This window comes from Lagopus muta, chromosome 2, assembly GCF_023343835.1.
Source record: "Lagopus muta isolate bLagMut1 chromosome 2, bLagMut1 primary, whole genome shotgun sequence".
Classification (NCBI taxonomy): domain Eukaryota; kingdom Metazoa; phylum Chordata; class Aves; order Galliformes; family Phasianidae; genus Lagopus; species Lagopus muta.
The window spans coordinates 52,716,814-52,730,558 of record NC_064434.1 but is presented as its reverse complement, the minus strand read 5'-3'; the positions used below and the strand labels follow the sequence as shown (position 1 = coordinate 52,730,558).

The 13,745-nt window shown below is 37.6% G+C and overlaps 2 protein-coding genes across 13 annotated transcripts in view; one reads left to right on the top strand and one right to left on the bottom strand.

Moving 5' to 3' along the window:
• Positions 1-9,075, top strand: part of SAMD3 (sterile alpha motif domain containing 3) — a 32,839-nt gene extending 23,764 nt beyond the window's left edge. The window contains exons 7-10 of the mRNA XM_048938150.1: positions 6,238-6,441; positions 6,786-6,957; positions 8,143-8,225; positions 8,482-9,075. Coding sequence (XP_048794107.1) covers positions 6,238-6,441; positions 6,786-6,957; positions 8,143-8,225; positions 8,482-8,772 — 750 coding nt within the window. The 3' untranslated portion in view covers positions 8,773-9,075. The remainder of the gene's footprint in view (positions 1-6,237; positions 6,442-6,785; positions 6,958-8,142; positions 8,226-8,481) is intronic.
• A 1,596-nt stretch (positions 9,076-10,671) lies between these two features.
• L3MBTL3 (L3MBTL histone methyl-lysine binding protein 3) overlaps positions 10,672-13,745 on the bottom strand; it is a 75,665-nt gene continuing 72,591 nt past the window's right edge. For 11 of the 12 annotated variants that reach the window (XM_048938132.1, XM_048938137.1, XM_048938134.1 and 8 more), the window contains one exon: positions 10,672-12,522. In XM_048938132.1, coding sequence (XP_048794089.1) covers positions 12,379-12,522 — 144 coding nt within the window. In that variant the 3' untranslated portion in view covers positions 10,672-12,378. The remainder of the gene's footprint in view (positions 12,523-13,745) is intronic. The other variant, XM_048938130.1, reaches the window with a different exon arrangement.

Genomic DNA, 13,745 nt, shown 5'->3' with positions numbered 1-13,745 from the left:
CAAAATGAAAGGCAATGTAACAGCTACACCAGTGTTACCACTGGTCACCAAAACGGTCCCAGTATCAAAGTATGGTGTAAAAGAGGAGCTCCCACACTGGCATAATCAGTCCTGCCTGTGTGATTTTTTTTATTACCATCTAACAGTTTCTGCCTTTTCCAGACAGCAGATTAGTGGAGACCCTCAAAGGAATATTCCCGAGCTGTCCCAGGTGAGACATCTGAATCTGTGGTCTGCAGTGAGTAAACCAGTCATGTGCAGGGCTGTCTACTGGTCCTATCTCAATTCACTCTCTAAAACCAAAGAGTTAGTGGGTTCTGTTGGCATCCTTTGTGAAAGAGATCTTGATCACTGTCATTAGCAACAGCTAGGCTACATTTACTATTCAGGAACTGAGGATACTCTTGTGAGGAGCAAGAGATACTTGCTGTTCTTGCTAGAGGACTTTTCATCGCTCTGTGATTAGTCAGTCATTTTACTTTGGTGTTGACATTAATGACTTCTAGGATTTATGACAGTGGCTTTCAACAGTAACTGAAAGCTTTTATACCTTGGTAATGCACATCATACATAAAAATTCTTCCTTCCCTCAAAGAGAAGTAGCAATTTCTCCACTCTGACTGGGACGCTCATAAAGTGCTACAGGGTACAACTTGGGGCTTTTAACAAGATCCTAACTGCTATTTTTACTAGTATTTCTGGCCATATCTTGTGGGGAAAAAAAAGCACCAAGATTCATGAAATGGACAGTATGGAATTGAGGCTCTGTGTTTAAAAACCTATTTCCTACCAAACTTCTAACTATCCTCATGGTTCAGAAAGTGTGACAGGTGAGGGATTTGGACCATAGTTGTTTAATGCATGTATGCTTCACTGTCTAAAGGTTAGCATCTTAACACAATCTGTTTGCGTGTGGTTCCAGTAAAGCTGTGGATATCCTCTCTGGGAAGTGTGACTGTCAAAAGCCATCTGCAGCACAAGCAGAGTCCTGTGACCTGTGTGGATCCAGTGACTTTAGTCACAGATAATTGACATGGCAAGAAGTTAAGAGTGGTTATGGGCATAAGCACTCAAGGATTTGTCCCCTATAACTGTCATTCTTCACTTATGAAATGGCTTAAGAGTCTTTGTAGGGCCTCAGGCAAGGTCTAGGCTACACTGATGTAAAAGTGCTGAATATATCCTGCTTACCTCATTAACTTCCTTGCTGCATACTTTTGACTTCTTTTTCTACTCTATTCCACAATATTTCTCATCTGCTTGTTGAAAAAAAAAAAAAAAAAAAAAAAAAAAAAAAAAAAAAGCGAAACAAAACAAAAACTTCATTTTTTAAAGGTATCAAAGTAAATTCTCATGTTCCAGAAAGTTTTATTTTTTTTTTAAATCCAACCTCTATTATTTAAAAATAAAGGAATTTCTTCCTATTATTCAGCAAGTATGTATACTGCCATTAAAACAATCCTATGCAGAAAAACATTAAATACCACCAACCAACACTCCTATTACCACTGCAATAGAAATCAATGTTACCAGTGACATGGCTGAAAATCAAGCCATAGGAAGGATTACTTATTTAATTAGACATTGAAAGAGGAGATCTTTAATGTAGATCTGTCTTCAGTCTATATAGGATTGCTTTTCCACAGAGCATTGAAATAACCAAAGTTTAAAGTTACCATCACAATTTTACTGGGATATTGCTGTACTGGATGAGCTTTCTTGCTTTGATGGATAAGGTAGAGAAGATTCTCCCGAAGTTAGAATGTGATGGGATGGAATACCAGTTCAGTAGCCAACTCTCCAAACCCAGTTTGTTCCCATTCACACCCCAAATGTCGAAGATAACTCTAGAAGACTTTACATCTCATTTGAAATTAGTGCAAAATAGGTTGCAAAATGTTGTCCCACTGAGGTAACTTCTTTTTCCCAAAATAAATCCACCTCTCCTTTACCTTTCTACTTACCAAAAAAATCAACCTGTTCACAAATTAAAAACTAAAAGAAAAAAATGAAAATATTCCGAGTCCTACATTTAGGTGTGACTGAGTTAATGTTCAGTTATTACACTTTTCCAGAAAAAAAAAAAAAAGCAAATTAGAAAATAGGAACACAGTTTGAAAATTATGAAAGTTCAGTTATAAGGCAAGTTATGTACTGAACACATCTTGCTGCTAGCATGATAGTCTGTAAGTTTATATGTACATAAAAGACAAAATTTATCTTGCTGTTAGAATCCAATAAATCCTGAGGTTCAAAATTATTTGTGTAAAATTCAAGTGATGTCATACTTTCCTGCTCAATTAACAGCCTTCGGATTGTATTTGAATGGAACCATGCTTAGAAATAATGAACGGTATACATTAGGACACTTTCTCCCTTCATATTTTCAGCTAGCCTACCTGTGTAAACAACTACTCACCCATAAATATTTGAGTTTGCAGTTCTCTAATTCCATGCTGGTTCTGCTAAGGGCAGCCACTGCTATTAGCCTTAATGTACCAGTGAGGTTCACTGCTCTATGCTGTTCCTGACTGATAAACATGCATGCAATGATGCATTAGAAACATGCAATGATGCAGTAATTTTTGCCTCTCAATTACCACCTAATCTGTATTTCTGTAGCTTTGTATACTACAGTATATTGTTTATATTGTGTGTATAATTCCACACTTGGAATGAAATTGTACAGAGACAAAATGAAACAAATTGCTTAGATACAGAAAGCATAGACTTGTCACTGTATGTAGAAGTAGGGCCCAAAATCATAGCAACCTTGGTGTCTAATGCCAACTCCAAAACATTTTCATTACAAGAAACATTTTGCACTCACCACATGTTCTACTTCAGACTTATAATTAAGCATCCTTTATACAAACTTTGGCTTCTACTGCACTTAAACAACCAAGAAATCTCTGAAATACTGAAGGCTACTGAAGCCAGTAGAAAAGTGTCCTTTTCTATCCAAATGGTACTAGTGCAGAGTTCATAGGTTTCTGAAGTTCTGTTATTTGACTGATTGGTTAGATGTATTTCACAGCTGGGTATTTTTATCCATTATACAGATTACTAGTTTAAACAAGGTATATTTACAAGGTATAATGTAGGGCTTTCTTCAGCCTAGGAGTGCAGCTTAAAAAGATGAAAAGATTACAGGTGATGATTGCTCTAGGCAGGCAGAACACTGCAAGAAAATCACTTCTGATCATGTTCCCTGTAATGTAATGGATGATTTACACAACAAAGTTTAGCTTGCCATTACTTTATTTTTCCTAGTGGGTAATGACAGCGTTTCTTTCTTACACCGCTGCTCTATTTTTACAGGTACCTTTCCATTGCTGCTTACAAAAATGTCGTATGGAGTTGTCTAGCTAATTAATAATGTCATTAACCTAACTATTCTAATGTCATTAACCTAACTATTCTTCAGGACTTGGCTGATTACACACAAAGTCCCTCAGCTCTAGCTGCTTGCCTTGCCAAGGCAGATGGAGATATACTGGAACCAAGGTCTCAACTGGCTCACCATAGTGTTTGCTGCTGAGCACCAGAGTCCTAAGAGCAGCAGGACTTGTGCTAAGCAATGTCAGGGTGTGTCTTAAGGGGTCAGTAAAGAAGTTACACAATAAGTCATTCAAATGAGCAGTAGCAAATTCCAAGGAGCAAACATTTTAGATGTGTTTAAGGATAAATCAGCTAAACTTCTAATTGTGATATACCAACTTGGAGGCAGCTAATCTGATGCCAGTTTCCAAAATTTTGGGAATGTGTTGACCAATAAACTTACTATTTTTACTTGCCAAATTAACAAGATTGTAATGCAGAGCTGAAAGATGAATAACTTGGGAAAGAATCAGTGAAGTTTCTGTAAACAGAAGTCATGCTTCATAAAGGTATTAGCTCTCTGAAGTATTCAGCAAGCCCAAGGGCATCAGAAATTCAGCTGATATAGTTCACTTCAGAAGAGATTTCACCACATGCCTTTTGAATGCTCTTAAAAGATATAATCTGAGGGGATAAACAGAAGCTGAGCAGAAATAGTTTGGTTGTACTGTGAAAAAGATTGCTAATGCTTAGTTTATGCAGTTAAATACGTTTCTAAGTGTGGAAAAAGGAGAATAGCTGGCTGACCACATTTGCTGATGCTACTAAAGGTATAAAGACAAAGGTTGTTTTTGAAGAATGGCAGAAGACTTCATGTTACTGAGTTAACAGGGCAGAAAAACAGCTTGTAAAATTCAATGCCAAGAGATGCACAATAAGGTACAAGGAGAAAACCCAGTTCTAATAACATAGACAATCATGGCCTCTAAGCTTATTATTATCATTCACAAATGATATTTTTACATCATGCTTTAAAACATTTGACACAATGCTAAGCAGCTGTTTGAAGAAATACATTGAAAGCTCAGAGTTATTTAAGAAAGAAATAAAAGGGAATGCATTATTCTGCTGTATGCACCTGTGGTATCACAGTATCTCAACTAGTGTTTTAAGCTGTACTGTGCCTCTCTTGTAAAGACTTTAGTGAAATCAGATAAAACACAAAGATAATAATGGGTTTTTGAAAGTATGGAACAACTATTGTACATGGAATGATTAAATAGCTTAGCACAATCTAGTCTGGAAAATAGATAACTGAGGACAGAATATGGTGTAGCTCTACAACTAGAGGTGAACAGTTGGACTTTTATCTTACTGAATGCTGTAAGATCATTAGAAGATGAAGGCATAGCTTTTGGCATCACAACAGTTAAACTGCCAAACATAATGCAGGGTGTTCCAGAAGGAACAATTTTGCCTGGGTAGGAAAAGTGACTGGAAGAAATGATGGAAGAAAAAATTTACTGGAGGCAATGAAATATAACAACATCATTGCTTGAAGTCCATGAGCTCCTCTTCTAATCTGTGACCTCTCTTCCTGGGCTCTGAGGAAGAGGACAGGAATGCCTGGTCTAATCAGTCACACAAAATACAGTGAATACAAAATTCAGTGAAGTCTTTTATGAGAGCAGACTGGGTGATGTAACATTGGCCTAGCAAGGGCTGGGAGTACCTGTGGGTAATTAACTGTCCTGCAGTCAGGGCTGTCTTTCTTCTTTGATAACATTGGTTATTGAAATTCATGGGCATATAGCAGGAGGGAGACAATGTTTTACTGCTATATCTTGTACATGAAAATCTTGGAATTTCACATACACAGTTTAAAAAAGGATGTTAAAATGGAAAATTAAATTGCATACAGAGAGCTCTGCAAAGCAGTCTTGAATGTTGTATTTCTTTCAGCTCTATGTCTTAAATATTCTGGGAAATAAAACAAAGTGTCTCAACTTGCATTGGCTCTGGCCCACAGGCCACTACTGGCAAAGATGACAGCTGCATTAGTAATGATACATTTGGGAAAAGCTGGTTTAAGTGTAGCTTGAGAGTGGTAATGACACTTCCAAAGCATCTGTATGTTTCCTCAGCTTGCTTCAATGGGCAAATTCATTGCTTCCTATGGTAGAAACTAAGCCACAGGCTACAGCCACAGATGTACTGCTTTGGATAGCTACCCCTCTTATTTGTAATTACTGTTTGTGGAGTTACAGCAGAGACAATAATAATAATTTTGAGGAAAATCATTAATTAAATCTTCAAGTATGGAATAACATTGTCTGTCAAGCAACCCAAATAATGCTTTCCATTAAGAGATTTCTTTCTCTTAATTCTTCTGGTTTCCTTCCTGGTAAATACTTCAATTGTATGAATATGGAAGTGTGTTGTCCTGCTTTTAATACCTGAATGAGTAAGAAGAAAATCCTATTTTTTCTTGACAATACAGAGCTAATATTGCTAAAGAGTAACAGTGAGATACTGGATGATCATTATGGTCCTTTTCAACCCAGGCCATTCTATTATTATTAGAACTGCCTGTTAATTAAACAAGCAAACAAACAAACAAACAAACACAACCCACAATTAGGCAAACTAGGCACATGAATTTCATGCATATCCTCTAATGCATAATTTGAGCCTGGGAGACCTAGCTGGTAGCTCTGGAACCACATGAAGACAGATTCTATGTATACAATGGTGTGACAGTACAGTCAATTCACAGAGCCAGTACTCAAGCTGCCCTCTAGGTCCCTTCTGCTAAGCTTAACTACACATTGGTGTAGACTCCAGTGTGAACTGACAAGATATCCCACATCAGATGGAAGGTGATTTCTTACAATTCTGTCCTTGATTTGTTGCTAGGAAGAACCTGCTTATCTTGAAGGTGATGCAATGTACGTACACATTAACTGGCTGAAGCAAGAATATATGAAAACTCTGAGAAACTGGAAAGAAGTGAATAATAAAATGAATGCAACAATACAAATACGAAGGAAGATGATCTGTGACAAGACACCTTTAAAAGACATTCTTAGACTATTTCCTTTCTTAAGATGCCCCTATCAGGTAACACTATACTTAATAATGGCACTGATCCATATTGTAGATGTGACACAACTGTGGGTGTTCATGGATGTTTCTGCAGAAGTATTGATCAACATTGTTCTCTTTAACATTTTTTTTGCATCAGTTCTGTGTTAACCATGCCACATGCAACAACAGTAGGTTATTAGAACTCCTTCGATGATACTTCATGTACTTCTTCCCTGTTTTGAAAAGAAATGAAGCCACAATATCATCCAACTTACAGTCTGTTTTTACTTATCTTACTTGTCTTCAAAGCATGAGCCTCATTTCTTGTGTTCAGTTTGGGCTTTAAGTATTGCAATAACTATTTTATTTTATTTTAGCTTTTTAGGGAGTTCCAGCTTCTCACACACATGGATGTTTATCAGAAAACAGTTAAGATTTTGGAGATTTATTCAGAAAGCATATTATCTTTATGTCTGGTGAAGAATAATCCGATTAACATTATGCTGCAAGAACATCTGAAACAGAACACAGAGGAAAACATTCTAAAATGTCAGTACAAATCTATGCTCTAAATATCTGTACTAGGTCTGGCTGGGATGGAATTAACCTTCTTCAGAGCAGTCGGTATGGTGCTGTGTTTTATATTGTTGACCAAAACAATGCTGAAAACATAATTTTTTAGCTGTTGCTGAGCAGTGTTTGCACAGCCTAAAGGTAGCTTGTTCCTCGTTCTTCTTCCCAGTGAGTAGAACTGGGGGATATGCAGAAGAGACTGGGGGCAGCGGACAACCAGGCAGATGGCCCAAACTAGCCAAAGAGATGTACCATGCCATACAACATGCTCAGCAATAAAAAAGGGGTTTAAGGAGGTTAACATCTTTTCTTTAAGAATTTAGAAGAACACTTGTAAAAAAACACTTTCCCTTAGAAAGAGAAGGACTTTTTAAGCTGCAAGTGAAACAATGTAAGAAGTACTTAATGTTGCCTTTCAAATACCTGTCTCTTCAGGAGTAAATACACTTCAGGAGTGAAAGCACAAACTTGTATAGCATAAAGTCTCTGAAAAGCAGGGATCTGAGTCACACACAGAGGTCTATGTAGTGTTTGGCTTGCTGGCTGTGAGAAGGGAGTAAGAAACTGCTGCCACTCACCTTCTTTCAATCAGAAAACTGAGGTGAGGTTAGTTCTGTATGGACAAAACGTTTGAAGGAGTTACTTGTAAAATTTACTCCTCTTGAACTGCAGCTGTAGATCCTTACACCTGAACTAAAATCTTTGAGAAGTGCTTCTTGAGAGTGTCACTTGTTGTCCAAAAAGGCATAATTAAAATCAATTATAGAATAACCTGAGTTGGAAGGGTCACATAAGCAGTCTAACTTCTGGCTCCACACAGGACCACCCAAAAATCAGACCACATGATCAACAGCATTGTCCACATGCTTCTTGAACTCTAGCAAGCTTGGTGCCAGGACCACTAAAGGATAAGGAAGATATGCATTTCCCAATCGGAACCTTGAGTTTGTGATAGCTTTATGAGTTTGAATACTATGGCCAATTGCCAGATGAGGTACCTAAACTTTTATTGTGGCACAAGCTATTCTTCAAAATGAACTGAGCAGCAGTTCCACTGCTGAGCTGTTAGTTATTTCATAAGCCACAATCTGTTTTTCCACAATGATGCCACAGTGCCAGAATATTTTCATTTGTAATTCAGAAAATCCTTGTCTTTCACAGACATGAAGATGACTGCTGCATGTTTACTTCTGCCAGATGTCTTTGGAGATGACTCCAGTCTGTTTGCTGCACTGAACGAGGAGGTAGGAGACAGCACCAGAGCTGTGGTCTTGCTCCTATGAGCTGCCTGGGCATATCCCTCAGCCTCTTGGTGGCCCAGATTAGTTCCTGGAGAAGGATGACATTTTCTTTCCTTTTGGATGAAAGGCAAATGTTCGCAGAAATGCTGATTAAATTCAAAGCAGTGTTACTAGGCTTACTGAATTTTTTACTGCTACAACTTACAGTTCACCAAATGATGCTGTGATATCATTTGAAATATTCTTTTTCTTAATTTAGGTGAAAGTATTGACACCAGTGTTGGAAGTTAAAAATCCCTTCAATGTGAATTCATGCAAGTTTGCTCTGTACGTAGAAAAACAAGAGGTAACCCAGCTCAGTGACTGCACCACAGCTCTGGCAGCACTGGTGGCTGCATTTCATGTGTTCAATATCCAGTGTCCAAGCAGAATCCAAAGGACGCTGAAATTCCTGGTGTCCCTGATCTTTGAGCTGAACATCCCTCAAGCATTCCTCCCAGGTCAGGTAAAGAGAGAGCTAGAGATGCCTAAACATCCCAGTGTTTGCTAGTGTACTCATCTCAGGAACATCTGGAATTTTGTCAAATCTCCTTGTTGTGAAGATAAATCAGTGCACTCATTCTAGTGAAAGCATCTGTATATTTCTAACAGTTATGTTCAACAATGTCTGCTTTTTAAAAATTGTACTGGCTACTTTTTAAAAAATCTAAAATTGTCTAGAGCAGTCTGGAAGCATTAGAGCAAATAAGATTTTCTAGTTTACTGCATGTGTTATGTATCAGTTTTCCACACAGAGCATTTTACAAATGAAGACAATATTTTTACCATCAGAATTAAAATATATACTCAGAAATTAATGTGAGCACTTAATGTTCTGAATTTACACAAATTAAAGATTTGTTACCTCTCTCACTATATTATCTTCATGTGATCATTGAGAGTGCTTGAATGTATTTCTTTATTTTATAATACTGGGCTTAATTTACAATTTGGAGAATGATGAGTTTTCATGCTTTTTCTGATGCATTAAATGTTTTCTTTTTTCTTTTAACATAAATCCAAAGTTTGCTAAATAAGGATTCTGAGATCAGTTCTCAAAGTAGCAAGAATGACTTTCTGGGATGCTGTCATGTGCATGTGTAACAACAGCTTTTGTGCTGGGAAACAAATGCCTCATTTTCTATCTGGGCTTTTTCCCCATAACAGATCAGCCTTCTCCACATGGTACATGTCCTGTCTGCCCACACAAAATGGAGCCCTTCTCTCTTCTTCCACGGTCTCCTTTTCTCCCTCCCATAGTCCTGTTAACTACTTATGTGCCTTGCACATCTGAAAATCCTGATATAGTGAATGACTCTGGATAAGCTCACAGTGATGAACAATAGCAGCTGCCAGCAAGCTTGACCACTGCGTTAGTTGTATATACAGGATGGTAAATAGCTTTTTTCAAAAAAAAAAAAAAGAAAAAAAAAAAAAAAGATAAAAACCCAACTGCACTACATTCTGCTAAAGAGTTTCATTTCTCACAATTGTTAGAAGTGTTGATGTAGTCCAAGCAGTATCTGCATTCACCAGTATTCTGCACACTCAAACACGTGGCTTGGGAAGCTGCAGGCGTTTTCTTAAGTGCTGATTGCAAAAGGGTGAGTCCAATTCAGAGACTACAGCGGAACAGTGCAGTATGAGGGAAGAATACTGCAATAAATGGCCTGACTCTTGCAGAAAGAAGGCTCAGAATTTTCACTTGCCTCTCATGGAAACTGTGGGATATCCTTAGCTATGTAACTGCTGGGTCACCTCCAACACAATGTTGAAAACCACTGTGATTACCATTTCAAAGATCCACTGTGTTGGAGTAATTTTCATGTCCTACTGCTTTTGTTGGGTGTAGCCTTTGTAACAGAGTTTGCCCTGTTACCTCATCACATGTCATACAAAAGTGAAGAATGTAGTGAAGAATGTAGTGATTATGCTCTCGCTAAATAGAGAGAGCATCATTCAAATGAAGTTTTCTACATCTTGTAAAGAGAATTAACTAAACCATTTCATTAAACCACAGTATGCTATAAGTAGGTATATAAAAATTCAGGTAGTTGCTAATGTTCATAAGTAATTACTGCAGAGCGGCAAAACATAGGTTCTCCCTGAAGGCTCCAGAGCTGGCACATGAGAGAAAAATACACACCGAAAGTGAGAGTTCAAGGAAGTGAACTACATGGAAGGAAAGAAAACTAAAGAATGTAGCATTTTCTGTTCCACGTCAGCTGTGGTCAATGACAAAACTCAAGTTTATGGATCTAGGAAATGTTTTGGGTGAGATGAGCTGGCAGTAGCTGAGTTGCTCTTTCAGATTCATGAACACAATAAAATACAGTGAAGAACTGCTCCACACTCTGAAACATCCAGGTTAATTTGAGAATCCTGGGCATACACGAATGTAACAGACAGGTCCAATTCAGGTTTTATTTGTATTGTAGTACAATAAGAGTGCAATTTGACTGTACAAATATTGAACAAAATGTAAAAATATTATTTATGCAATGCTATGGAAGGAAATTAATAGAGCAATGCAACTTACTTCATACTGACCCTGTTTTACCTCATATTATGGCAGGTACCAGTCACCAGTGTGACCTGGAAGGGGCACAAAGGGTTCTTGAAATCTTAAGGAACTTCAGCCAAAGAACAGCCTAGCAAAATCTGTGGGAAGATTTAAAATTCTCAAAGTTCTGTGCAATGGAAACACTGTTCTTAACTACAGACTAAGCAACTGCCCACCTCAGAACTAAGAAGAGGGCTGCCAAAAGCTTGATTCAACTCTTCTCTCTCTTCTTGTAAAAGCAAAATTCTGATATATTAGTAGCTAGGCTTTCTCCAGTGTAAAGTGCATCCGGTTTACATCTTACGTATATATACCAAGTGCAACAAATTTCCCTGACATAATAAGCCTCCAAGTACCTGCTAGTGGAATCTGCAGCCTTGCTAATGACCTGGTGAAACCCATGCCTTTTACCTAGTTCATGCCTATGCAGGATATGTGTTTAAGTAGCTTTTCCCTCCATGCTTTGGCTTTCCGGCTATGCTTCATTTATAAATCAGATTTTTCAACTAAGAAGTGGTCGGTTAAATAATTCTTCCACCACTAAGAATACAAGCTTATGTTGCATATGAAGCCAGAGTAGCAGTCCTAGCTTTAGCACACTGTTTTTCTCCACTGTTTTGGTAAGTATACTGGAGACTAGCATGTGCAGACGTGAATAAATATACTTTCTTTTTTTGCTAATAGTCTTACCTCAAAATACATGTATTTTCCTTCATGTGTGGAAGGACTGTAAGCAGGCTCCCATGTAAAAGGCTGGGGTTCTATTGTGCAGCATAAATGAATGTCTTCTATGAAGTCAAACTTTATTTTTCAGTTGCAGCCTTCTCGATACTGATCTTTTGGTAAAATACATTAAAGATGCTGGTGGAAAAACTCACATAACATTTTTGTAATCGTGCAAAAGTAAAAACATTCAGTTATCAAAAAAGCATTATAATTTCAACCCCAACAAGGTTTGTTTTGTTACAAGCAAACAGACAGTTTTATAATCTGTAAAGTTATATGCTGTAGCATAAAGTGTCACATATGTAACATTAACTGTTTCATTTTCAAACTATGGCACAAATTTGCATTAGCCATAACAGTCTCATTTGGCTACCCATAGCCCAATTTTTGGCTAATTTTTTTTATTTTGATGGTAAGAAATAATAGCTACCAAAAAGTAAAATGGGTACACGAAGCAGAATTCAGGAATTCTTAGAAAATATTAACGTTCCCTTATATAATACAGCATAAATAATCAATGAAGGTTTTTTCTTGATGACCAGAGAGCATTAGAGATCCTAACCCTCCATGGAGAATTAGCGCCATTAGTTTGGTAAATCAGACTAGCTGACTTGGTTGTTAAAAAGTACCTTCTTAAAAGCGTGAGCACTTCCCAGAAGGATTCAGATGTATACTGGCTCTAGGAGAATATGAATAGTCCACCAGTGCAGAACACACTTTTCTTCCTTTCTGAGAGTCCTTACTCAATAATTCTGGTGAGTCTTTGTGCTTTGAATAAAACATGAGCTCCAGTGGAGGAAACTGGCTTGTACACGTTTTCCATTATCTTCAAAGTTCATTGTGTGAGTTCTTCTCTGCAGCTTTGAACATCAGAATGGAATTAAAGATTTTTAGGGCTGGTCCCAGTTTAATGCTCATTATTTTGACTATGTCTGATTGGGTCATTAGCAGAAATGCTTCTCCATCAATTTGCTTTAAAAGAAAAACACACAAAGCTATTAACAGGTCTGACAGTGAAGCAGTATAGACGTTTCAGAAAACATAAAGAGAAAATTACCCAACAATTTAAAAGAATGGCTGAATACAATTGCTTTCAAACTTCAGGATAGCCTTGCTATAATTTTTTTAGACAAGATTAGCTGGTCCAAAAGAACAGGCTGATGATCCTCTTTCTGCTTGAAAACAACCATCTGGCTAACTTTTAGCTAGCCAGTGTTTATTTTCATACTGACAGTATTGAAAGAAAAGCTACTAAAATGTAAAATAGGTCAATGAAGTAGAATTCAGCAGTAATGCAACACAGTAACTAATTTTGCCATTTTAGCTTTTCCTTGTTTGTATGCAAGCCTTCATAAGCAAGCCTCCAGATTTCACACCCAGCTAAAGAACTCGAATCCCTCTTCAGGCTACTTCTCTCTGTCCATTCAATAGGAAACTAAAATGAATGCCCCAAATGTAAACATGGGTTAGACTAGGTAAAACTGCCTCTGATACAAACGCAACTTTTGAAAAAACTTTATTTTTCTCGTGTTGTTTCTATTTTTTTAAATAAACATTACAAGTGAATATTCTCCTGTAAGCAAATCATTCTGTAACCAGGATTCTAAATCAGAACATGAAGAGCCAAAGCCCTCACATTCCAGAGCAAACTGGGGCAAATATTTATTGGTAAACTTCAGTATCTTTGGTATCTTCGGCAACTTTTCAGTGTAAGCAGGACAGCTAAGCCTAAAAGTCAATTGTGTTTAAACTGGGAGCACTGCTTAGATTTAGAGATACTGACTTGAGATAGAACTAGTGTAATTCATTTGCTGTGAGACCAGAACACAAGCTTTCTGAATCAGACAGGCTGTTAAGACAGAACACTGCAACACTGAAAGCTGAAAGGCACGGCAGTGAGAACAGCACCACATGGTTATCATGGTTACTGTCAACTCATTTTGTTTACAAAACCAAATTGGATGGGTTTAAAACCAGGAGCATTGCAGTGTGGGGGTGCCCAGCTTTTTGCAACTTCATAACATAAGGATAGGGGTTCATCTCCACAGCAGAAGTCTGAATCAACACCTTCCACCTACTGAAAGACCTTCAGTTGTAAGTTTAAAAGGGCATTCCAGAATGAGCATCTTTCATGCCTGTGTGTCAGTTAGAATTAGTAGATGGGGTATGACTTCTCTGTGAACTGCACAGATACC